Consider the following 25,107-nt stretch of genomic DNA (forward strand, 5'->3'; position numbering starts at 1 on the left):
AAGGATAAAATAAGTTTTTATTTATAGTCTTATAGTAAAGGGGAAAGCCTTAACTTGCAAGACAATTCTTGGGCAGTATGTACAACATACTTTTTATTTCCATGGAATGGAATCAAACACGGACTGAGACTACAGAGTACACACTAGAAATCAGCAAATGCCAGGAACGGAGTAGGAAAAAGACAAAGAAATGAGGCCTAAACACACAAAACCCTTCACTGGGATCTGCTGACCGCAGCCAGGACCAGGGCTGGATCACACAATGGGAACGGGTTCCAGGACAGTTGGAACAGGAATGGGGTCAGGGTGGGGAAGGGTCCGCACTGGGGTGCGGGTTTAGTACCAGGTAAATTGCTCTTGGTATTTACATACAAAATCAGTTGGCTCTATTTCTTAGAAATACACACGGAAAGAAAGGAAGATTTGATCATTACTTTATGAATCTGTCGCTTTGCAATACCGACATCATCAGAAATAGGGACAATTCACTCAGATTCAACTTTCAGTAGCAGGAAATAAATATCAAAACATCATCACTGGCCCTCAATACAAAACCTCTACCCGACCCGATCCTCCCTCCTTGTCCCACCCCCTGCCACCCCCTGGCGGCTACCACTTCACTGCTGCCCGCTGTCCCCCACACATACCACACGAGTGTCACGCAGCCCTCCCTAAGGTTGGCTGGGAGAAGCAGGAGTGAAACAGGCCAAAGACTCTGTGCTGCAAATCTGTCCCCACTTGTATTTATACCACAAACTTCTTCAAGGATCTGGCCTTTCAATAGGAGCGATAAATAGCTTTTTAGAAAAAAACAAAAACAAAAACTTAAAAAGAAGGGGGATTAATTCTGATTACTCCAAACTGGTCATCTTCTTAAAGTAGAGCAGTCCACAGATTCACAAAGTCTATCAAACGGAGGTGAGGGTGGCCTGGGAGGAAAGGCCTGGGAGGGGCAGGAGTCCTCCGGGCATGTGCCCGGCGGGGCTGGAGGAGCTGGTGGGTGGTCAGGACACCATGTGCTCAGAGGTCCGGCCGGCCGTCTGTCCTCCACAGAAAAAGCTGCCAAGTTGGGGTATTTTGGTTTAAAAATTCCTGGTGGGGACAGGGAATCCCTGAAGGGAAACATTAAAAAAAAGCTTGTGGAAATGGGGAAGGAGAACGAGAGCTGTTGTCCAAGAGCTTCTACGTAAAAATAAAATTAAAAAAAAAAAAAAAAAAAAAAAAGAGAAAAGAGGAAAACAAGAGTCTCTTAAATGGTTCTGAGGGTTCTAAGGATGAACTGAAAGGAGGATGGGACGATGGAGGAGACAGACAGTTTGTATTGCTGGCCTGCCCCGCGGAGCTTAGCTGGCCTCCATCCGGAGCTTCTTCCTGCTTTGGGGCTCTTCGGGCTCCGACTCCGAGCTGGAGTCTGAGCCTCCATCGAAGGCAGAGATGGTGCTGCCCTTGGCGTTGGTGTAGAGGCTGTTGTCTGAGGAGGGGTAGTTGGTCTGCAGTTGGGCACTCGACCTCGCCTTCTCCAGTGCACGGACTGAAAGGCAACCAAGCGAGCGGGTTACAGCCTTCTGGAGACTAGGGAAGCAACCGAGTCTCAGCTCAGGGTCCAGCCTGTTCTTCCGAAGGGCTTGCTGGCCCCCGAGGCTCAGGGTGGCTCAGAAGTAACTCCCTTCTGGTGCCTGTTCCACCCACACACTTCATTTCCTTCCTCCTTTCCCAGCCAGACCTGGGGGCCCAGTGGACATGGCCAGCCACTCTGCAATGCCTCCCAACCCTAAAGAGAAGGCTTGTGATGTCACCGTCCTGCCATGGAAGTCGACTGTAGAGACAGGAGCATAAGCTCCCTGTGGGACCCAGCAGCACAATGACAGAGAAGATGGCCTGGCGATGCCAGGCTCCACAAGGGTGTGAAGGCCACACAATAGCAGGGAAGGATGACATAAGATGTCGGCCAAAGAAAAGTTCTGGCTTAGCTCTCTCGTACAAGATCCACTTGGAAAGACAAGCTGGACACTTGGAAGCAAGTCGCCAATGCACACAGCATACCTGGGCCTCTCGACACACAGCCCCTCCATGCAGGCTGCGTGGCCCAGTAACCAACCCGATACTGCCCCCCGCTGCCCATCCCTTGGGGTTCAGCTCATCTTGAGCCTGGAAGGTCAACCCACTCATTTTATCTTATTTTATTTTATTTTATTTGAAGTGTTCTAACCCAGGTGGTTACTTGCATTTCCTTTTACTTGCATCTTCCATGAGGGAGGAAGAGAAGTGAATTCCCCAGGAACAAAGAACTTGATCAGCTCTCGCTTTCCCCTGTGGTTGTAGGAAAAGGTGGGTGTGAGCATTGGAGAACAGCATGGGCCTGGCCCATAGGCTGCCCTGATTGGACTACCATTGACAACGGGGAGGGCTCACTGTCCCTGAAAACCTGGAGTTTCTGGTACTTACAAAGCACACTCCAATCCAAGGACCTCAAAGCTCTTTTGAGACACCTGATGCCAGGTGTGACCCCTACCGCAGGCAGAGCACCTGAGCCCCAAGAAGGGGAGAGATCAGGTCAGAAAAGAAGTCTCCAAATGTCCAACCCCTAGACTCCACTGTTCCCTCACTGGCGGCTCAGGTCCTTCCTCAGGATGATTCTAACACTCAACTATTCAGGCCCAAGAAGCAGGGCTGCCGCTGCTTATGAGCACGCGCTCCGTGACTGGTTCTGACTCTGCAGGCCCAGGTGCGAAGCCCTGACCTGGCCGGAGCACAGCAGGGCCGGCTGCCCCACCGGCTCACGTGCTCACCTTGCTGCTCCAGGAGAGCATTCTGCCGCTTGAGGTCATCGATATCTTGCTGGTGTGTGTGGTTTTTCCTTCGCATATACTGGATATACTCTGTGGCTTTGTCTAGGATTTGGGCCCGGGATGCCTGTTGCAATATGAAAAAAAGCAAAGGGGACAAAATAAAGACCTAGTCCAAGCGGTGAGGAAACCATGCCTTTCTGCAACAGCAGCACGGGGGAATGGAAGCAGGAGGGTGAGGTGGGACAAGGCTGAGGAAACACAGGAATCGCTGCTAAGAGCCTTCTTTGTGCCAGTCAAGGCGTCGAGTGCTTTATGCAGCAGCACTCTCCGAGAGGCGGCTCCACCAGGGACCCGAGGCTCAGAGAAGTTTACTTGGTTAGTCAAAGTCAACAGCTAGATAGTGGCAGAGCCTGGATTCAAACTCGGATCCATCTGACTCCTGAATTTGTATTCCCCCCATCCCCTTTGGTTCTTTAGATTGCTTTCAACTTTCAGCCTGGCCATGTCTGAAAACATTAAACTACTACTTAGCCGAGAGCTTAGGCTACTCACTCTCTGCTAGGGTGTGACTACGGGCAGCTGGTCCAGTGAGACAAGAGCAAGATCTCGGTGGGAGCCAGCTCGGAGTTGGAGGAGGCTCAAAATTTTTCCCCAAGGTCCCTAGATTTCAGACAAACCCTGACTGTGTTACCTATTTCCAACTGAGCTGTGCTGCTGTGTCACCATTTCAGCCTTCCTGGCTAAAGAGGCTTTTGTGAAAGCTGTCAGAGCTTGATGTCAACACAGGAAGGGCATGAGATTGGGCCATTTCAGGAAGCAACCACACCTTTACCACAGCCGTGGGCAGCCTAGGCACTGCCCTGTTAGAGGAACAAGTTGATAAGCCATTAAAATGGATGTCAGGTTACTCTGCCCCTGAAGGCCAAACATGCCTGGAAGATTCCCTCCAGGTTGCAAGCATGGCCAGAGTTACTCACGGCCAAGCAGCCAACTAGCCAAACAGGTAGAATGGTACAAAGCCAAGAGGACTGATGCCCAAGGCAGGGTTGTCTAGAAGTTGAGTGTGGCATTCAGGCCACCGAGGCTTCTGAGGAGTAGCAAAATTTCTTACTCAGGGTAGGGCAGTACTCGACAATTCTGTGTTACCATCCTGGCGGGTCCTTGACAACCAGAACACAACAGGGGGGAAAAGGCAGAGAAAACATCCACACTCAGGATAGCAAAACTAAATCCACTTGTATTAAATCCTGACAATCTCAATTTATATACCTCGGGCTGGGCTGGGCATCAGAGAAGTTTGCAAGGCCTGGATTTATTCACCAGTCCTCACAAGTACTAGAATTTCCAGGCTTTCCTCTTATAGCATGCTTAAGGCAATTTCCTCAAAAGGAAATTGTTCATATTCAACCATTTTTATCTGGTGCAAATTATATGCAAGGAACTGAGCAGACACTGTGGGGACACAAAATGTATTAGTCATGACTTCTTTAGCCCAGAAGCTTACTTACTATCTAGCTGAGGAGATAAATATATCTATACACAGACAAACCACAGGGCAGCACCAACAACTGTAACTTGAGTAGCACAGATTAGAAAGGCCATGGGAAAGATGGCTTCTGGCTGGGGTGATTACCTACTGTGTGCCAGGCATGGGCCTCGGCCTCTGTGTGTGCGCAGGCACACACGTGCACGCTCCCATCTGAAACAGTGAAGCCTGGTCCAAACCAGGGTGACATCTGTGGGAACGGGTCACTCTGGGCAGGGAGAACAGCACGGCATAGGCATGAGAGTGGAGACTGAGCCAGGTGTGCTTCTTGAATAGGGCACCTTCTGTAGGAAGAATGAGAGTACCGTGCCACCGGGGCTTGCGACTCTGGCTGCAAGGCTACTTCAGTTGCTGTTCCCCATTTCTGCTGAAGGGGACTTATTAGGTCTAATTATTAGGGGATAAAATGAAAAAAAAGGGGGGCACATAATTAAAAAGGAGTAATGAAAACACTCTGCTTCTCTAGATACTACAGAAGGAATTTTTTTTTAATGTTTATTTTTGAGAGAGAGAGACAGAGTGCAAGTGGGAGAGGGGCAGAGAGAGGGAGACACAAAGCAGGCTCCAGGCTCCGAGCTGTCAGCACAGAGCCCGACATGGGGCTCGAACTCACGAGCTGCGAGATCATGACCTGAGCCGAAGTCAGACACTTAACCGACTAAAGCCACCCAGGTGCCCCTAGAGATGGAATTTAGAAGTAGCACTGTAGGAAAGGTGGCAGAGTGGCAAGGAAGAGTTTAGGCATCCAGGAGACAGTTGCATTCTGGGCTCTGTCATTAATGCGCTCTGTGACTGCAGATATAATCTTTCTCTCTGTGGCTTTTTTTTTTTTAAAGCTTATTTATTTGAGAGAGAGAGATAGAGCGTGAGCAGGGAAGGGGCAGAGAGACGGGGAGAGAATCCAAGCAGGCTCCATGCTGTCAGTGCAGTACCCGATGCGGGGCTCAATCCCAGGAACTGTGACATCATGACCTGAACTGAAAGCAAGAGTCGGATGCTGAACCAACTGAACCACCCAGGCGCCCCTCTCTGTGGCTGTTTCTTATCTGACTAGAAATTCTCTCAGACCCCAATCAGCCTTCCAAATTCTATGCACCCCATCAGGATCCAGTTGCTGTGCATATTCACATCCCAGTCTCTCTTTAAGTCTGCCTATTTTTTCCACTAACAGTTCCCAGAAAGCAACACTAGCCCTTATTTAACTACTCATTTACAGCTGGGACGAGGGGAAAGAAGCAAGATTGAAAATGTTTGGTGAGGACTCTTAATGAAATACCACACTGAGTAGCAGCCTGTGTGCGACCAGTTTCTTCTTCACATATTGACACATGAAACCATGAAGTGAAAGTGAGCAGTAAGCAGAGCACAACAAACCAAAAAGGGAAAAAGATCCTGTGAGTGGTGCAAGTTTCCATTCCAGGGCAGTTTTCACATGAAGATAAAATTCACAGATGCTCAGAACACAGAGGTCCCCACAGAAGGTGGGATTGGTATACACCCCGCTCAAGGCCTCCAGAGGGCTAAGCACAGCCCTTCCATTATCCCCTCAAGGCAGAAGCGTCCCAGGCCACCTCGTAGCCAAGTCCAAAAGAATGGTTCAATTAATTTATTAACTGTGCCCTTCCCAGAGTACTCACCAAGTAAAATCCAACGAGAGAAAACTTAAAGCACAGAATACAGAATTCCCCCAAATTTACATGCATATCTAGTCCGGGGTGGGGGAGGGGGGGCGGTTGGCGCTGGAGGGACAGCAAAAGGTTGAGATGAGAAAATGCTAGACATCTAAAATCCCCTCTTCCTGACTTTCCAAACCATATGATCACATGCCTGGCCACAAGATTAAGGTGTGGGCAGGCCCTTCGCGCCTTTAGGAGTTTCTACTATGTGAACAATAAAAAGAAACAGACAAGAACCTTGGGCTTTATGGTAGGACTGTGTGCGGCCCCAGGCTTTAGAGCATGGACTATGGAACGGCCCAGGGCTTTCGGTTTCTGTTTTTTGAAATGCAGGGTTAGCTAAGTCAGCAATCTGTGAGTGAGTGAGCAGACAGAACTTGGTAAGGCATTGTGTCCACAGATGGACTGTTGCCTTTGGATACCTGTTAGGAACTGGGATAATTTTCTCCCTGCTAGGTTTTACAGTCAGGAGGCACCAATTCTGATTCCGCCTTTCTGAGCAGAAACCGATCTCTTTAATGGTCTGGACACAGCCCTGAGACAGCACACACTGTGGCTGGGGGGACCAAAGAGGTACTGGGCCTCTTATGTGACCGTGCGAGTCAATGTAAAGTGGCTCCTCAGGTTCCTCCTTCACCTGTGGGAGCCATGCAAAAATGCACTGGACAGCCCTGCCAGGTCCTGTTCGAAAGCCCCAGCCGCATTACAGCAGTACAAATGATGACGATGGTAAGAATGGCACCAGCTAACACTTACTGAGCACTTATTTAATGCCAGGTATCTTCATACAACCTTCTGATGTATTACGTCCCCTATTTTATAAATGAGGAAACAGAGGCACAGCGCTCTAACTTGCCTAGTAGCAGGTAGCAGAGTCAGGATTTGAACCAAGGCCTCCAGGACACCTCTATTTTGGGAGCACAGAGGAAACTGTGGAACTAATAAAAAAAGATGGACAGAAATGCATTGACAGCATGGTCTGAGAGAAGAGTCTGAGCAGGAGGGAAAGGACTACGAAAGAGTCATGTGATTTGTCTACACTGATGTCGATAAAGACCCAGGGAGGATGGTTTCCTTGGAGGAGTCAGAGTTTAGGTAAATCACCCCCGCACAGTTAATGAGTGCAGGGATAGAGCTGAAGCTGAAGACTAGTTTTTTAAAATTAGGTTGGCAAAGTAAGAAATGAAAAAAAAGTAGCTTGTAATAACAGCAGCATTGAAGGAAGATTGTTTTTCTTTTTCTTTTAAAGACAAGTGAAAACCAAACAGGCTTCTAGCAGAGAAGAAACAAATAGAAAAAGCCTAAGGATGCAAGATAGCTTGCATCTATCTAGGACTGAACCTGACCCCGGAGGAGGGGAAACACCAGCCTCAACAGTGCGGTTAGCCTCGTTACCTAACAAGGATAAGACCAATATGGACAAAGAAGACCCACTGTGGTGTGGCCAAGGGGCCCAGCAGGTTCCTGCCCCTTTTCCAGCTTGTGCCACAGCAATAAGGAGACAGAAGAAAGGGTCAACTCAGCCTCCAGAGGCACCCACTTGACTAGAACTCCATTTGGGAACACAGTGCACCCACCTCATGTGTTGCAAGAAGTGACTACATTATTTCACAAAAGGATCCAAACCCAAGAGTTTCATTCTAATTAGAACCTTCTTAAGGCCCCAAATGTTTCTTGAAGTAGTTAACACTGACATTAGGATAAAATCCAAGGTTACTAAATCAAAACTTTTTACATAAGGCACAGTTCCACATGTTTCTGGAGATGTAAAGCTTATTACAGTAATCTGGATTTGTGTAAAAAGCCACGTTATTTTAGAAAGCAGGCGGAGAGAGGTAAGGAAGAGAAGAGTAGTGCTAGAATGTTCACATTAGGAACACCATTGCTATTCCCTGGGGTTCTAACCCTGACTGGAGAAGTAATCACCTTAGTCGTATTCATCACTTTTCCTCGTCCCTCCTCGCTGTCAAAATCAGATGTTACCACTGCCTTGTTCCCTCAAGAACCAAAATGCCACATCCTGGGGAATGAAAAAAGAACGACTGCCTGACTCACTAACTGACATTTGTTTTGCACTACATATTTTAGGAAACATAAAACCTTTATTTTCTGACACCTTGCACAACCTTTTACACGTATTAAGGTAAAGAGAAAGCTAGGGCAAAGCCTATATGCATTCCCATTTATTTTCAGAAGAGTCATCTTCTGAAAATAAAAATTAAAGAATCTGCACAATAAATCTGGGCCTGCATTAAAGTGGTTCATTCCAAAATGGAACCCCCATCAATGCCAACAAGGGAGGCTGTGGGATCAGAGCCACCCTCAAAGCTTCCTGCTACCAAGCCCTCCCCAGCCTAGACTATTTTGTGGCTTACTATGGGAAGGCATCATACCCTTTACGGGGCTTAGTTAAAGCCAGGAGTCAGACATTTGTTTAAGAGTCAACACAAATCATGTTTCAAACATGTTGTGCCCTTGGTAGTTTGAGATGAGGGTGTGACACTTATTCATCAAGGTTTCACCATGAAGGACAGGAACACACATTCCCCAAAGAGGAAATACAACTAGTAAATAAACATGTGGAAAAGGATTTAATCTTCTAGGTAATAAACAAAGTACAAAATTAATTACTAACTCTGCCTACTAAATTAATTCCCCCTCTTCAAAAAAATTCCAGTGATGGTAATACTGGTACTTTCAAAACACTGTCAAAAGACTAGTCTTTTGTTTTTGTTTTCGTGTTTTTTTAAATAAGGTGTCTGTTTATTCTTAATGTTTATTTATTTTTGAGAGAGGCACAGAGTGTGAGTGGGGCAAGAGCAGAGAGAGAGAGAGGGAGACACAGAATCCGGAGGGAAGGGCAGAGAGAGAGGGAGACACAGAATCCGAAGCAGGCTCCGGGCTCTGAGCTGTCAGCATAGAGCCCAATGTGGGGCATTTATTTTATTTATTTTTTTAATTTTTTTAACGTTTATTTATTTTTGAGACAGAGAGAGACAGAGCATGAACAGGGGAGGGGCACAGAGAGAGGGAGACACAGAATCTGAAACAGGCTCCAGGCTCCGAGCTGTCAGCACAGAGCCCCACACGGGGCTCGAACTCACGAACCATGAGATCATGACCTGAGCCGAAGTCGGACACTTACCGACTGAGCCACCCAGGCGCCCCCAAAAGACTAGTCTTTTGAATTTGCTTTAAAGAATAAGAAAGGAAAGAATGAAGACATGAAAACAATCCTCTCTAGAGGAATTCTGGCAACAAATGGCAAAACCCAGATGTTCTTACTCCTAGACCTAGCAATCCAACTTCTTGGAATCGACTCTATGGAAACAGTCCCCTGCAACAAAATGGTCATCACTACATTATTTATAAAATCAAAAAATGAAAAGCAACCTAAATGGCCAACAGAAACATGCCTAATGACTAAATATATGAATACATCATCAGCTGGGCAAAAGGCATGGTACGTGAAAACAGCAAGCTGTAACATTTCTCCCATGTAAGACGTGCAGAGGAAGAAACCAGAAGGGAACACTCAGATTGGTAATACCATCATCTCCTTGCTTCTTAGATGCCATCTATTATTCCATGGATTTCATAATAGCAGCTTGTGGGGGGAGAACTAAAAAAGGCAAGTTTCTTTTGACGTTCACTTTAAGATGGCACCCAATGTCAGTTATATTAAAGTGGGGTGTCCAGAGGGGAGACAGGTCTTTAAACTGCATGGTCGTCCAAATAGCTAATAAGCACTTGAAATGTGACTAGACTAAATTAAGCTGTGCTGCAAGCATAAAATATACTGGATTTTGTTGAAGTCATATTTATTTTTGCATACTAGGTTAAATAAAATATATTATTAGAATTAACTTCATCTGTTATTTTACTTTTTTACTGTGTCAACTAGAAAATTTAATTGTAGGGGTGCCTGGATAGCTTAGTCAGTTAAGCGTCTGACTTCACCTCAGGTCATGATGTCACGGTTCGTGAGTTTGAGCCCCACATCAGGCTCTCGCTGAGGGTGCAGAGCCTGCTTCAGATCCTCTGTTCCCCTCGCTCTCTGCCCCTCCCTGTTCACTCTCTCAAAAAATAAACAAACATTAAAAAAAATTTTTTTTAATTGTATCTGTGGCTCACATGAAACATCTGTTGGGCAACACTTGTCTTCAAATCTTAGAACAAAAGAAAGCTATAGGTTGGAGGAAGGGGAGGTTTTCTTCTTCCCATTTTTCCTAAACTTTTGTAATTTTGCTGCAAGGAAAGAAATGCTGAAGGGAAGCCCCGGAAACCAACTGGGTATCCTTCAAATCTCGAGATGGAAAAGCATTAGGTACGGTTTCCTGCCTCTCTAGTCCTCTCCATAGGAGTGAACCTTCCCCTGCTCTGCACTGCAGAGACTTCCAGGAGAATGGACAAGGCTTCTGCCCTCGAGAAACACACCCTTTAGCTAGGTGATAAGATGGTCACAGAGAAAAGGGAGACACAGGCAAGGCCCCATGAAGCCCATGACCACTGGGGCTGATGGGGGAGCAATACTGTGGGGTTCTCTGGGTGGTGAACTGCTTGATATGAGCCGTGAGGGCAGGCAGGCAGACAGGCCCAGGCAAAGAGAACATGGAGGCACTCCAGCAGCAAAGAGTGCACAGGCTGGGGGGGCCCTTGTGAGTGGGTCTCTTCACTGTGAAACCCTGATGTCATCCGGGCAGTAAGGCTGGAGTTGGGCCTTGAGAGAAGGAAGGAACTCCAACAGAGGACATTTCTGGGGGAGAAGAGGAGGGTGTACACTGCTCCACAGTCAGGGAAGGGGGAGAAAAAGCAGGAGGGCAAGGTGGGCACCTTATTTAGAGAACATAAAATACCAGTCCTTACCTTGAGGGGCAATGAAAAGCCCTGGAAAGGTTTTCAGTAGCACAGAAACAGTTTACAAGGAATTCAATAAATCAGTACACTTACATTTGCTGAACCCAGGGATTAATGGAGACTCGGGCAACCACGGACAATAAATTTAAGGTAGAAAATTAAATTTTTGAAAAACCTAGTTGTGAAGCAAATTACTGCACAGGTTGGAGTCTGGTCAGGTAATAATGAGTAAGGTGGTGAAAAGGGCAGGGATGTGGCTTACTTTCATCTACAACATAATCCCTTCAACAGCCCCATATGATGTAGAAACAGTGTTGCCAAATGAACTGCACACCTTAAGAGGCGCCCACCAGAATGAGATTCTCCCAGTATAACGTGGCCGGAGTGGATGGACAGGGGGCCTCTTTCCTTTAGTTAACAAATACTCTGCACAGTTCCTGTGCCAGGAACTGAGGGAAAGCAATACGACCAGAAGCTGTTTTCCCTGCCTTCGTGGTACTTCTTATGGTGTAGTGTGGAGGACGGGCAGACATTCACCGGGTAACTACACAAACAATTAGAACTGGGATAAGTGCCCTGGTCACAGTGCTGAGTGACTTTAACAGGACACTGACCTTCAGCTATAAGAACTGTCAGGTTCCCTGTTACAAGTGAGTTATTTGACAGACGCCTTAACATGTTAAGGAAGCGGGCTTTCATGGAAATGAAACAGACTAACTCAGTATTTTAACCTCTCCTTCGATGCTCAGCATGTTACCTTATTATTGCTAAGTATTACATATAATCCTCTCTCCCAACAAGGGAGCAAGACCCTCAAGAGAAGACACTATTATACCTTTTAAACCTTTACAGCACTCACATAGGTCTTGGGTCTTAACTAAACAGGTGAGCACAACCATGTTGGCTGATGTTCTTTTGTTCAAGGACTAAGCAAGCCCACGGTTTCCTCTGGCACTCTCACTCCACAGCTACGTACTGGGAATTACCACGTGCCAGAGTCTATGGCAGGAGCTGACTGGGGCGGTGCCCTCATGTTCTCATCAAAAGGAAAGAATTCTGAACTTAATGCTCACTAAAAGAAACCCCGATTTTATTTTCATCTTAGGTTATGTTCTCTCTTTTTAACACAGCTCTATCCAGAAAGGAGAAATCCATAGCACAACCGCCTGAAACCAATAAACATTAAGATAAACACATTTAGGAAGAGACTTAAAAGATGAGAACTTTCTATAAACCACCATACAGCTACAAATGGTAATGCTGCAATAGAACCTTTTATCACTAAAGTCAACCACGCTAAGGAGACAGTGTGATTGGATGCTGGGGCTAACTTATGGGGTGGAGGGAAGAATTATATCCTCATGTGAAGGCAAACTAATGGGCTGGCCACCAGGTCTTGAATCCACATCAACAGGATGAGTTCAGTGCCAGCAAGCCATCGGGTAACCCTCCCTAGCACCCAACCTACTGCCCTTAAAACAAATAATAATTCTGTTCCAGAAAAGTAATGTCTTCCCAGAGAACAGTCGTTACTCCCTTACTCTGGTTGACTGGCTGATGGTTCTAATTCCATCTCATCTTTCCCTGTGGGATGTCCAGTGGAAGAACTACATGGGAAACAAGAAACTTAAACAACAGAGTTCAAGAGTCTACTTGCTAACGCTGCGACCTATGGCAAAACTCAAATGGACCACCAACTACAATGGTCTATTTCTCAGAGAAGCTATGTGGACTCAGAAAAACGTACAGAGTTAAATGATCCTCAACTGTCTGCACTTCAGTGGCACCTACATATACCACCTCAGAGGAGAGTATTCTAGCAATAGCCCCTGAATGACATACTGCCAAGAATACCAGCTCTATCTTGAGGGAGCTCCCAACGTAAAGACAAGATATGGTAGAAAGACTGACCTTGGCAATCGGCAATCCCGAGTTCTAGTCCCTGTTCAGCTACAGACAGGGACCATGATCTCAAGTTGCTTCCTCATCTCTGACACAGTAATGATGGCAGGAACAGCAGTAATAGCAAACGTCAATTCTATTAGCATAATACCTCAGAGAACTGCTGTGCTTACTTTTACATTGCATCACAGATGTTGATTACTGATTTTTTTTTTTTTTTACTTACACAGAAGGTGATCATTTTTTATAATGTTTATGGTAACAGTATAAATAGAGGAAGCCGAGGATAGAGTTTGGGTCTCACATTTAAAGCTATTTTTTTAATACAAGTATCCCCCATTCTTGGTTAGGATCCAACTCACTCAGTACTGGTTTTGCATTAAAAATCAAAAGGCTTAGGACACGTGACAGATGATTCAAATATTGAGAAGTCACATGGAAGTTAAAAATGCTCAAATCAAAGGAGCCTGGAGGCTTTCCTGCAAGAATCCACTTGAAGCTCACCCAAACTCACGATTATTTACACAATGTCATAACCTTAATTACTGCAATCCAAATCAAGAATTAGCCAATTTCCTTTAGGTTCAAATACCGTATTTTTAAAAAATTACAACATTTAATGAGCACAGGGAAGACTGAGAGACAAAGCACTCTTCCTGCTAGACTCCCTACAGCATCTATGAAACAATGCTGGCAGATAAGGAAAACAATGTAGACGGTGGAATTCAGATGCGAAGGGGCTCACAGTTACTTTACTCATGCTCCGTGTGAAATATCTGGATTAGAACACAGAACAGGACTCTGAAATTAAAAAGGCACCTGGTAAATTCCCACACTAGGGCTTTATTAATGGGTTCCACATAACCTGGCCCCTTGACTGCTCTTCTCCCCTATTCCTGCTACTTCTCTGACCTCATTTCCTGTCACCATCCCTGCAGTTCCAGCCTGGCCACTCTGGCCTCGGCTCTGGACAGGCCCGGCAGTTCTCCCAGGTTCCTGCCTTATGGCTACTACACTTGCCTTCCCTTGGCCTGGACTGCTCATCACCAGATAGGTACATGGTTCTTTCTTTCACACTTCCTTCAAACCTTTGTTCAAATGTTGCCCTGCCAGTGAGTTTTGTCTGGCTTATTGAAAACTGCAAACCTGCCTTCCCTGTTTAATTTTCTCCACAGCACTTAACTGAAAGGCTATATATATTTTACGTTATTAGCTCATTTTCTATCTTTTCCTCACCAGAATAAGCGCTTCTGCTTGTGTGTTTTGTTCATGGCTGTCTCCCTAGTATCTAGAACAGTTCCTGCCATGTAGAAAAACCTCAAATAAGCATTCGATGAACAGACTGAGTGAATAAATGAACTGGCCACAATGAATGACTATTCAGTTTAAGAGGCTACCAAATTCAAACCATCAACTTCACTGAAGAAAGGAGACAACAGGATTTAGGATACTGTGATTTTAAGGGCTTAAGGAAGATTATTATGGTAATGTAAAACAGGCTGGATAAGGAAAATGGTACAGCTGAGCTCCTATGACCAACCTCTCCCAAAGTGTCCTCAAACTTAAGAATGTCTAAGAATCAGTAGTGAATCTGACATGAGTGATCCAAAGGCCACTTCTTGGGAAACATTGCCTTGGTGCCACTCCTGGTTAGATGTGAGACCTAAGAGAAGGGAGCTCATTCCATTTAATTCACCAAAGTCGTTTTGATTGATACCATGGCATATGAGTAAGCACTGACTGTCAACAGCTCAAACAAACACAAGAGATAATCCTTTGCATGTGTGTACTTTGACGAAAAGAATGAGTCTGTCTCCCCATCATAAAGATTTCCTGTGCTGCTTAGACGGTGTTGTGTCTAGGAATGCTGTTATCCTAGGTAAGCACCTTAGTTCAAGGACACTTAAAGTAAGTCCACGTTAAGTAGGCCTAACCCATGACAAATTCTGGTTTTGCAATACTAGGTATTCACTGGCCTGTTTTGTTTTTTCATAAAGGTCAGACTTACTCCATGCTTCAGCCACATACAAGGCCACACCTCAGATAAGGTATAAAGCACATGATTTACCAGAGTGACAGTATAAACAAAGTGAAACTATAATGCTTCCAAATTTGGCTCTGGATAACCAAACGCAGGACCCCCACCCACAGAACTGAATCAGGAGAGCTACGGAAAGTATACCTGAGAGCAATGATTTTTCTTAAAACAGCTGTTTTTTTAAACACTGTATCACTAAACAGAAATACACAGGTCCTCTTTCCAGTCCGCCATCTTTACCACTGAACTGCTGCAGAGAGCAGCTGGCTACGTTCTGTGTTCAGGATATAACTAACTGTGCAAACAGATGTTTTTTCCAAATTCCAAGAAGTGACCCCAACCCATACGCTTTTTACTCAAAGCTTCCAACTTTGTTTTTCAAATGTAGAAACAGCTGGTGCCTACCTCTCCAGGGAAAACATTAGTTTCTGGAAGGCCATCAGTGGGGCGGAGGGAAGCAGGAGAAGATCAGTTACTATTTTCCCTCCATTTCGTATGAACATGTCTCTTTCCTTAAGTCTTTTGTCCCACGGCTTAACATGCTCTTTATACGCCTTGAAATAACAGCTGTTGGAACTGGGAGATCACTAGTGTCCAGGTTGGTTCACATACATTCCTGAGAGGTCTCATTTAAAAGAAGTACTAACTTCGAACTATACAAAAGAAATGCTCGTGGAGGTCTAGGGAATCACTAACCTCAGAAATCCTTAGTGTTATCCCAAACTTCTATGGGCTGCTCCCTATACTATAGTTATAATAAATTCTTGAAGGAGTAATTCACAAGTAATACTGATTTTACAAGTAATACTGATTTTAAAAGAGAACTCCTACTAATGTCTTACAAGCAGCTCCATTTTATCTGTCGTTATTTGCTAAGGACAGAGTAGGTGTGTCATGATACCAAAAAAAATCAAAAAGTAAGGAAACCATGTAATTTCCTTCCAGATAGGTGAGTGGCCTGGTAAGCCCCACAGCAAGTTCCAAGTTAGTTGTGGCCATCAGTTTCTCCATAAACTCACCTTCTCTCCTTGGAGTGATGGGACCGAGTCCCGCAAACTGTGAAAGCTGTCTTTGATGTGGTCCCTACGTTTTCGTTCCAGTGCGTTATGATGAGCCCGTTTGTCAGCCTAGAAGAATGGGAAAAAGAGCACATTAGCAATGTCGTTCCTTTTGCTTGGTACAGGTGGGTGGGGAATAGCCTGGAAGTATATGCTGTCAGCGCTGTCCCTGGCGATTGGGCTGGGAAGGATTTGTCGAGGTGGGCAGTTAGGAGTCTCCAGAATTAGGATCTGCTAAAGGGGGAGAAAGGGGTGAGCAAGGCTTGCGACAGGAACATCCAAAGTAGCTCGATGCATCCAGCTCATGCATAAGTAAAATAAAAGTTATTCATGGGGACAAAGTGCAACTCTCCTGCAACATCAGTCTTCCCCCACAACTTACTTATGTGACAGAACAGCCGCCAGTCCATGGTTAGGAAGTGACCAGGGAAAAGCTCCAGAGGGGCCCCTTCATAAAATGTGATCACCCCCACTGTAAGAGATTCCTCATGGTGGGTGCCCAGGAAAGGAGTAAAGTCACTGGTGCAGTGCTTTTCATGTGAAACCCATCACCATGAGTCTGCTCTGGGCTCCAGCTTGCTAAAAGGGACTAGTTTAAGACCTGCTCACCAAATCATACAATCGAAACTAAAACCTCTAGAAAAGCCAGATGCGTGAATCTGAGATTAAGACAGAGATGGCAAAGACACCAAGTACATTCTGAGTTCCTGTTTTTTAAAGTGGATCCACGGTGCCATCCTGCCAAGGGCTTCCCCTCACACAGGCTATGCCAGAAAGTTTGTTCTTAGACAGCAAATCATCTGACACCCACAGGCTCTGAATAAATTTCCTCAGGCACCTGTGGCAGGTCAAGCTTATTTGGCAGTATCTAAATACCCACAGACTGGACCGAAGTCTTTATCCTGTCTTGCTTAGAATCACAAAGAACTATCAGCTGGAGAGCGACAAAGACTGGTGACAAATCACAAGCGGCAAAATACACTGGCTTCAGGCAAAAGAGAGTGCTGGAGAGCACTGCAAGAGAGCTTCAGCAGGTCCCTAATAAAAGAGCATTTCCTCCAAATGGAACACAGACACTTAACTTAGTCTAAAGCAAGAACGTTGATCACTTCTACACTTTGGGAATTATGGAGAATAATATACTCTGAGAATTTACGCTGAATACACAAGGTTGCGCTGAGCTACTCAAAGAGCAAGTCTGTAAATGGAAATTTCAGGTAGCTTTAACCTACCCAGACAAAGCACCGGGCACTTTAGATATGAAGCAACAAGAGTAAATAACTTGGCTTAGACAAGAATGCCTCAAATGAATCCTTGTACTAGACAAGATGCACAGGCAAAAATCTATAAAGACAAGTCATGGGAATGAAAGGACTTAGAATTCTACTGTATAAGCCTAAGTCTGAGTCATTACAGAGGAAGAGGAGGCTGGGAGGAGCTGTGGTAACCAAAGTCCCCTCCTGGTGTCTCAAGCACAACACCTCGCCTCTAGCTCTGCTGAATCAGACACCTGGTTCCCATCATGGCCATGGTTCTTTCTACATGGCATGGCAACTCATCTTCAGGGCAGATGCCTGGGCACTTCTAACACTCTCCTAACCTTGTTAAAGTCTGAATTCATGGTAAAGTGAGTGCTTGCTGAACTCCAATGACATATGAAATCTAGGGGGACACTGAGGGAATGATCAAGCTTGGACACCAGATAACTTAAGGCTAGAGGTAGGTGTGCTGCACCACACAGCATTAGAACAAGAATGCCGATGCCTTCTAACAGCAGTATGAAATAACCTGGAAGTATTGAACGTATTTAAGTACCCAGTCCTTTCCTAACTTACTGTCCCCTCTAGTCACCTACACAGGTAAGGTGGGCTGGGTTCTAACCTTGACTCTACCTAAAGCACTGAGAAGGTGGAGATGACATCTGCCTCTCCAGCATTTGTTACCTACTCCCTAAGATGGTTTATTTACATGCAAATTAATTGCACAGCTTTGGTCTCCAGCAGCAGCCCAAGATACTCCTGTCTACTAAATCACCCTGATTCCTGGCCCTCCTCCCGGCTTAAGAGCTGTGCACAGAAGCAGTGACAGCAGAGTTACCCACAATTCCTCTCGTTGATACAAATAAAATCCTAATTGTCTGTTTTCTTTCTGGGAGAGTCCTGGATATCTCAAAAGGTTAGAATCAAGTTGAACTTGGTTTCACTCAGGCCTGCACTAGACAGGTGGAGCCAGGTATAATCTAACACCAAAATCATCCCCACAATGCACTACCCCTTCCCATTCACTGAGCCTTGAAAGGACTCAAATGGACAAGTCTTTTGGTTAGAGGATTGTTAAGTGAACTTGGCTGTGGACCATCAGCAGAAATCTTGGCTTCTTATCTGGGGAGCCAGCCAAGTTTGAGAAGTTGGCTCAACAAGGAAAGGCAGCAGTCCACTGCCTGGTAGAAAGCCTAGGCTGGGGACTGTTGTTCTCGAAGTAGTGGATGGAATTTCTGTGGTGGTTCCAGGCCCAATTTAACTAGCAGAAGGGTAGAATCTTAGACCAATCCCTGTTGCCATGTCCATCCCAAGCAGCTACTCTTAACCAGAGTCCATTTCAAAGCTCTCAGAGACAATGGCAATGATGTATTGTCTCCTCCCTAGGCCTCATCTGAAAGAGCAAATTAAAAATGTGCAGAACTAACATGCCTAACTCCAGGCAACTCTAGACTAAATGATACCTCTAGTGGCTTGAAAGACCATATGAAAAACCTTTACACAATGCTGAGAATTCTGTTCAGGAAACATTTCCAAACCACAGAGATCCATCCAGCCCGATAATAATGTTCCCCAGCCCTCCCCGCCCCAAATCATCCAAATGGAGGGCCAGTTGCCAGGCTTATCACTGCTTTGTTAACAGTCTTCACTTGCTGGAAACCTTTTTCGAAAGAGCCAAGATTTCAGAGTTGAGAATGAAAAACAGGGTAAAGACTTCCAGTGTCAAGCATCTGAGATCCTCCTACAAACTCAAAACTAGTTTAAAACAAGGGGGTGGGAGTGGGGTGCAGGAAGGGCCAAACAACTGTGTGTCTTAAATAAAGCTCAACTCAAGAAATCAGCCGGCTTTCTGTTGCCCATACTGAGATGTTTGAGAATGAAGATGAATGGGACCAAACAAATTCTAGAAGACAGCAGAGGTTTTCTTGGGCTACACAGCTGGCCCGCAAATGCCTTCCTCCTTACATCCTATAGGAGCAGTGGCTGGATGCTGCCACTCTTCAACTACACTCAATTTGCAGTTTCTGCCAAAAAACCTTTCCTTCAGGGCATCCCAGGCTAACAGAAATCCTAAAGGGTTGTGCGATACTGAAGAGTGGCCCACAGATGCTCAACAGGAACTCCAGCACCAAATCGCTTCCAGCTTTGACATCTCTGCCAAGGTTTTTATCCAGCCTCTCAGTTTTATTTCCACCAAACTTTCCATACTGGCAGCCAGAGTAAAAATCTTCACCTACAATTTGTCCACCTCTGACACTAACAAGCACGTGTATCTTAAGTGTTATTATATGTTGAAAGCAAACATTATTTTCCTAGCCAAGAAGTTGCTAAACTGGCAGGAGGTCATTCAAGCTAAGGAGGTGTGTTCAAAATCGAGGGAAATCTCTTTAAATTATTTCCTTCCAACCTACTGCACACAGAATGTATCTTCCTTCAAGGCCTTACATCAGTTAGCAGCCTCATTTCCTACAAGTTCTAGGTAGGCAAACAGCAGGGGGAAATAAATGCTCCATTATTCAAGGACGCACAAGGTTTTCGAGAACGATGCCATTTCCAGGCTATCTGACATCTAACCCCACCTATAAGGAGAATCTTCTTAACTCCAATACAAAAAATGCTGAGCATATACTGAAAGTTGCTCACTAAACACGTACTGCCTTTAAGAAATTCAAAGATTGCATTTTAGAGGAGAGATAATGTTGCTTATTGTTAATAAGCTACTCTTATGAAACACAACCATGGAAAATACACAGGTTCAAAATTCTCATCAGAAAAGATCTATTTATTACTTCTGATGGGAAGCAAATAGGAGAAATAAAACTGAATTTCTAAGCAACTTAACTCATTTTAATCAACATGAAAACTGCAACATGAAATAATGGGCAGCTGCGACGAGAAACCACTAAGGTCCTTAATAGGAAGATATAAATTTCAAGTTCCCAACACCTCTCCTGCTAGAAGCCAAATGCCTACGATACATTTCTAAAATCAACTAAATACATGTGTTTTTGAGGTTTTTTGTTTTTTGTTTTGTTTGGCATCATTTGGTGCCTAAAAGAACTTGGGAATGCTATTATCCAAATATGCTATCAAACTACAGCCATTTGAGAAATTAAAAATGCCTTGGTCATGAAATTTTAATCGAAAACCAAGTTAGATTCCACGATCAACAATTTCCCCATTACGGGCATCTTGAAAAAGGACTTTAAAACATAAGAACACCCTTTACTCTAACAAACAGGCGTATTTAAGAAGCAAGCCTGGCATTTCTGTACCACTGTCAACACTCTGAAGCACACACAAATTACATGCAGCGTGCACACTTCTACGCAACTAATTCCAGGTAAAACAGACAGTGGCTTCCAAGTAAATTCCAATCTCAAAGACGACCAAGCTCATTCCCTTCTAAATAGACTGTAATTCCCAACAAAGCACAGAGCACTACGAAGTTAAAAATATTTAATAGGAGGAAGACCCACACGTGAAACTGCACAGATCTGTTTTTACGCCCCTTAACAGATATACTGTAACTCTAACACATCCAGCTGATATGGCTAATAAGCCTTGAGTTTCCTAACACACTAACCCTGCATTTCTCGTCTACTTTCACTTTTTTCCAAAAGTAACTTCCCAAACAGAAATAAAACAAAAGGATTTACTTCGTATGAAACATACCCGTCCCAGAAAAGTTTCTCTAAAATGCAGATTTTTCCTTCCAAAAAAGAGTAAGATAATACCAGTGGGACTGTGAGATGCATAAAATTTAGTAATAAAAATATTATTTCCTTTACAAAGCTTACTGGTCACTGGAGAAGCTGTTTTCCGTTTGCACTGAGGCAACAGAAAAAAAAATTCACCAAATCAGTTTCACTTTCTGTTAGAGTTAACCTCACTTCCTAACTATTCTTGCAGAGAATCTTAAATTTCTCACACAGTAAGGCTGTATCTACTGTAGTGACCTCATAAAAGACAAATGAGGGTCTCTTTTTACATTAGGACCCACAGAACCTTCCAAATAACTTGTTAGAAGTTCTTCTGTAGTCCTGAATATTTGGTTGTTCATAGTCCCCAACCTTTTCTGAATACAAAGCTTATGAATAGTTCCCTCCGAATAAAAAAAAATGTATTATCTATACTAAACGGCAGGAAATAAAGTGATGTATTCACAGAGAAAAAAACCCCGAAATCCTTTTTACCCTATTTGTTCATGATAATTGTTTGATATGCCATAAAAATTTATCTGTTGCTTCTTCTTTCCATGCTCTTATGATTATTTTGTGCCAGATAATGTTTAAAAGTCTCGGCAAATAGGCATGCCTGGATGGCTTAGTTGGTTAAGTGTCCGACTTTGGCTCAGGTCATAATATCACGGTTTGTGAGTTCGAGCCCCACATCGGGCTCAGTTCTGACAGTGTGGAGCCTGGAGCCTGCTTCAGATTCTGTTCTCCCTCTGTCTCTGACCTTCCCCCACCCGCGCGCGCGCGCGCGCTCTCTCTCAAAAATAAACATGAAAAAAAATTAAACAAAAAAGTTTCAGCAAATAGATGTGTCAAATTAAAAACAGAATCAAATCCACTCCCACTGCCCACCTCCCAAAATCAAAGAGAAAGATCTTAGGCACCTTAACACCAAACTAAAAATATCTAAGAAAAACAATGACATTAGCATTCTAGGAGAGTGGAAACATTTTAATAATTTAATAAAGCAATTTACATCAATACCCATGTGGATGGATATTTTGAAAAGCAGAAAGCTTTCAAGAACTGTAAGCCAAACTTTCACAAAGAAAACTCTCTCACTGGAAAGCCAAAGTAATTCTAATTCAAATAATGATTCTGCAAAGGAGGCCTAACCAATCCCTATCCTCCAACCGTGATCAAGCCCTGGAATACATTTTATAACTGGAAACTTGGGGGGGGGGGGGAATGTTTTAAAAAGACTGGGTTCTAAACATGAAACTCAACATTCACACCATTAAGGGTAATAGTAACTAAAAAAAAGGAACTGAATTTCCAAATACATGTGTAAAGGTAAGTATCTGACAATACTTCAAGGAAAAATTGAGCAAAATCTTTTTTGTGACTATTACCCAGGGATAATTTTTAAAATCTGACGGAACAACTTCATACTCCAGATTTTATGGAAATATTAGCTCTCAATAAACATTTTTCTTAATGCCTATCTGCTTGGAGAACCTGCAGAAACTTTGCCTGCTCTACTGAACAGTAGGTACAAGGCAGTGGACATGCTTTTATCCTGTGATAACAGAAGCATCAAAGTGGCATCCTGCAAATTCTAACAAGTCCCCAAACATCATGTCAACAATCAGAAAAGTAAAAAAATCTGGATTTCTAATTTTTCTTCAAAACAGGAAGATCTGGCAACAGTGAGCCCTCACTCCCACATAACAACAACCCACTGGAGTTTAATGGCCGTCTTTTCAGTAAAGACATGTGCTGTCCAGAGCCCTAGTCCTCACCTCTGCTCTCTACTTTATTCCTGATGATCTTACTGCCTGGGCCCCCCAGAGGCATCTGAATTTTTGACCCGCCATTCTATAAACTCTGTACTGTTTCCATTTGTCAAATGTTAAGACACTCTGATGTACTTCTCTCCCTCTGACTCTGATTTATTTTGTGTCTATTCTTTTTTTCTTTCTCTAATCTCTTCATGGAACACTCACCGCACTGTCCCAGACTGGAAAGGCATGAGATTAGTGTCTATCTAAATCCACAGAACATCTACTGAGAACATTAATATCAAAACCCTGAGAAATTACTGATAACATTGTATGGTCTCAACCGCCACCTTTTAGCAAATCTGTCTCTGCAATGCCACGCTTTCCTCAACAATTTTTCTATTTTCTTTATACCTCTCCTTCAACGCAAATAGACCACAATAAGCTGTTTGTGACACTTTCCTATTCAACTTTTGGCTCCTCTACATTTCTAATTTCTGCATTAGAAAAATACCAGGTTGTGCTAGACTCTATAGGCCTATAGAAATCACATGACTTTTGGTTAAAGATGATTTTTCGCATGTGGCTTCAGCCTCACACAACTACGCATGTATTGCTTAGAACCTACTTGTTCCAAAGTAAATCTGACAACTTTGACCCAAAATAATGCAATTTACTTCAGAATGACACATTTCTCATTTTACACTTACAAAGTGACAGCTAGGTCACCCACGTGAAAACTACTGAACGATTCATTTCTTTGCAAACAGCTCCTTTCACTCACCTACAGTCCACTGAAACTTACCACCTGAGAGTCTAGAATGATGAGATTTGCAAACCCGACCCCCCCACCTAGAACCCCAGAACAAGGCCCCGCCTCACCTTAGCGGTTAACAGGGGAGTTTACTACAATATTAAAAATAATAGAACAATCTCTTTTTCTCTCTGACCCCAAAAAGGACTAGAACTGAACGGAAATGAAAATGAAATGGAGAGTAGGAGACGTACCGCAGATTGAAACCTCGGTTGCTCTTCCTGGAATAAGAGAGAAAAAAAATAGAAAATATAGAAGTTATTTTTACACTTCACATTCAATAATAAGAAAGAAAATGCCGGCGGCGGAGGAAGCGGCGGGTGGGGAGTCGGCCCGACCCCCCTCCCTCCCTCCCCACCCCACGCCGACATCACCCCAGCGGGATCCGGTAGCGGGGCAGGGGGGTCCCGAGCGCCGCCCCTCCTTCCAGGATCCGACATCGGCCGGAGGGGATTTAGAGCACTGTCTCCTCCCCCTCGCACCCAGCTCGGGGTATCTGGGCACTCCCGACCCCTGTCCGCTCTCCCTCACCCCCCAGGATCCGCGGGTCACGGGAAGAGGGTGATCGCGGACCCAGGGGGCAGGTCCTGAGCGTCGTCCCCTTACCCAGGATCCGGACAATGGGATCCCAGGCGCACCCCGTCCCAGTCCCCCGGATCCTGAGCGGGATAGGATGGGAGCGGGAGGCCGCAGCACCCTCCTCCACGGGGGGAGGTGGGGGTCCCAAAGGCCGCGTGTCTCCTCCCCACCTCCAGTCCCAGAAGGCCGCTCCGGCTATGAGCCCGGAGGGGAGCGAGCCGGGAGCGCGACAGAGGCGGTCCCAGTCAAGGGCGGGGGGGGGGGGGGGGGGAGAGGTGGGGGGGAAAGGGAAGAGGAGGAGGCTGCCCGACCCCCTGCCGCCGTCGCCCCGCGGAGAGCCCCGGCCGCTGTCCCCGCCTGACAACCCGTACGGGAAGGAAGAAGCCCCAGGACTCACGTCGCTCTCCACCTCGATGTCATCGTTATCGCTCATTTCCTACGGCCCAGGGAGCGGCCACTGCAGCGGCGGCGGGGAAAGGGGAGGGGTGCAGGGGAGGGGGAAGTCACCGACAACAACAAGCCGAGTCCCCCCACACACACACTCACTCACTCACTCACTCGCTCTCTCACTCACACTCACACACACACGCACACACACACACAACACGGGCGAGAACCACCTCCTCACTGCAGCACCGGATCAACGGCGGCACGCACGCCCGGTCGGCCCCCTGCCACGTGACCGGGCCCGTCACGCTGGGGCCGCCGAGACTTGTAGTTGTCGCCCCTTTGACTGACGGCCCAGCCGGAGCCAGTAAAACTACAAATCCCATAAGGAACTGCATATAGTCGTCGCCAGCCCAACCTGTTGACGGAGCCCAGGGCGCCTGCGTGTCCTGTGGAGGGGGCGGAGAGAGAAGCGGCGCGATGCCTGCTGGGAGTCGTAGTCCGCAGACCGCGAGTTGTCAGGAGGTTTTCTTCCCAAGGCAGCAGAGGAGGCTGCTGGGAAGATAGGACACGTGGAGGGAGTTGGGGCTCCAGGAGCCGGGCATGGTCTGAGCGCTGGGCGCCGGGCCCAGGGGGCAGGGTGGAGGCTCTGGGGGAGTAGCCGGCTGCCTAAATAACGATGCCTCTCCTCGTGCGACTAGTTTTACTTTGTCTTTTTGGTGACTGAGTTGCTCTGCATTGCGC

The 25,107-nt window shown here is 45.4% G+C and overlaps 1 protein-coding gene across 4 annotated transcripts; it reads right to left on the minus strand.

Annotated features, from left to right (window-relative positions):
- Positions 1-24,643, minus strand: MAX (MYC associated factor X). Of its 4 annotated transcripts, none has more exons than XR_009264538.1 (6): positions 24,374-24,643; positions 23,592-23,618; positions 15,828-15,935; positions 2,790-2,913; positions 2,226-2,310; positions 1,394-1,531 (listed from the first exon to the last, which is right to left on the minus strand). XR_009264538.1 is itself a non-coding variant. In XM_058739340.1 (5 exons), exons 1-5 carry the CDS (start codon positions 24,407-24,409, stop codon positions 1,344-1,346), a joined length of 483 nt encoding a protein of 160 aa, XP_058595323.1. In that variant the 5' UTR covers positions 24,410-24,639; the 3' UTR covers positions 1-1,343. The 4 variants fall into 4 exon arrangements, 2 of the variants coding, with proteins under 2 accessions (XP_058595323.1, XP_058595324.1); XR_009264539.1 differs by having other exon boundaries at positions 1,397-1,531; positions 2,210-2,310; XM_058739340.1 differs by lacking the exon at positions 2,226-2,310 and having other exon boundaries at positions 1-1,531; positions 24,374-24,639.
- Positions 24,644-25,107: the final 464 nt, after the last annotated feature.

The sequence above is a fragment of the Neofelis nebulosa genome, chromosome 7, assembly GCF_028018385.1.
Source record: "Neofelis nebulosa isolate mNeoNeb1 chromosome 7, mNeoNeb1.pri, whole genome shotgun sequence".
Taxonomy (NCBI): Eukaryota; Metazoa; Chordata; class Mammalia; order Carnivora; family Felidae; genus Neofelis; species Neofelis nebulosa.

Excerpts from the sequence above, each read along its gene's own strand:
- MAX (XM_058739340.1), bottom strand. The coding sequence starts at position 24,409 with ATGAGCGATAACGATGACATCGAGGTGGAGAGCGAC. Across the intron at positions 23,619-24,373 it reads ACATCGAGGTGGAGAGCGAC|GAAGAGCAACCGAGGTTTCA; the intron begins GTGAGTCCTGGG and ends CTCTTATTCCAG. Across the intron at positions 2,914-15,827 it reads CATCACTCCAAGGAGAGAAG|GCATCCCGGGCCCAAATCCT; the intron begins GTGAGTTTATGG and ends ATATTGCAACAG.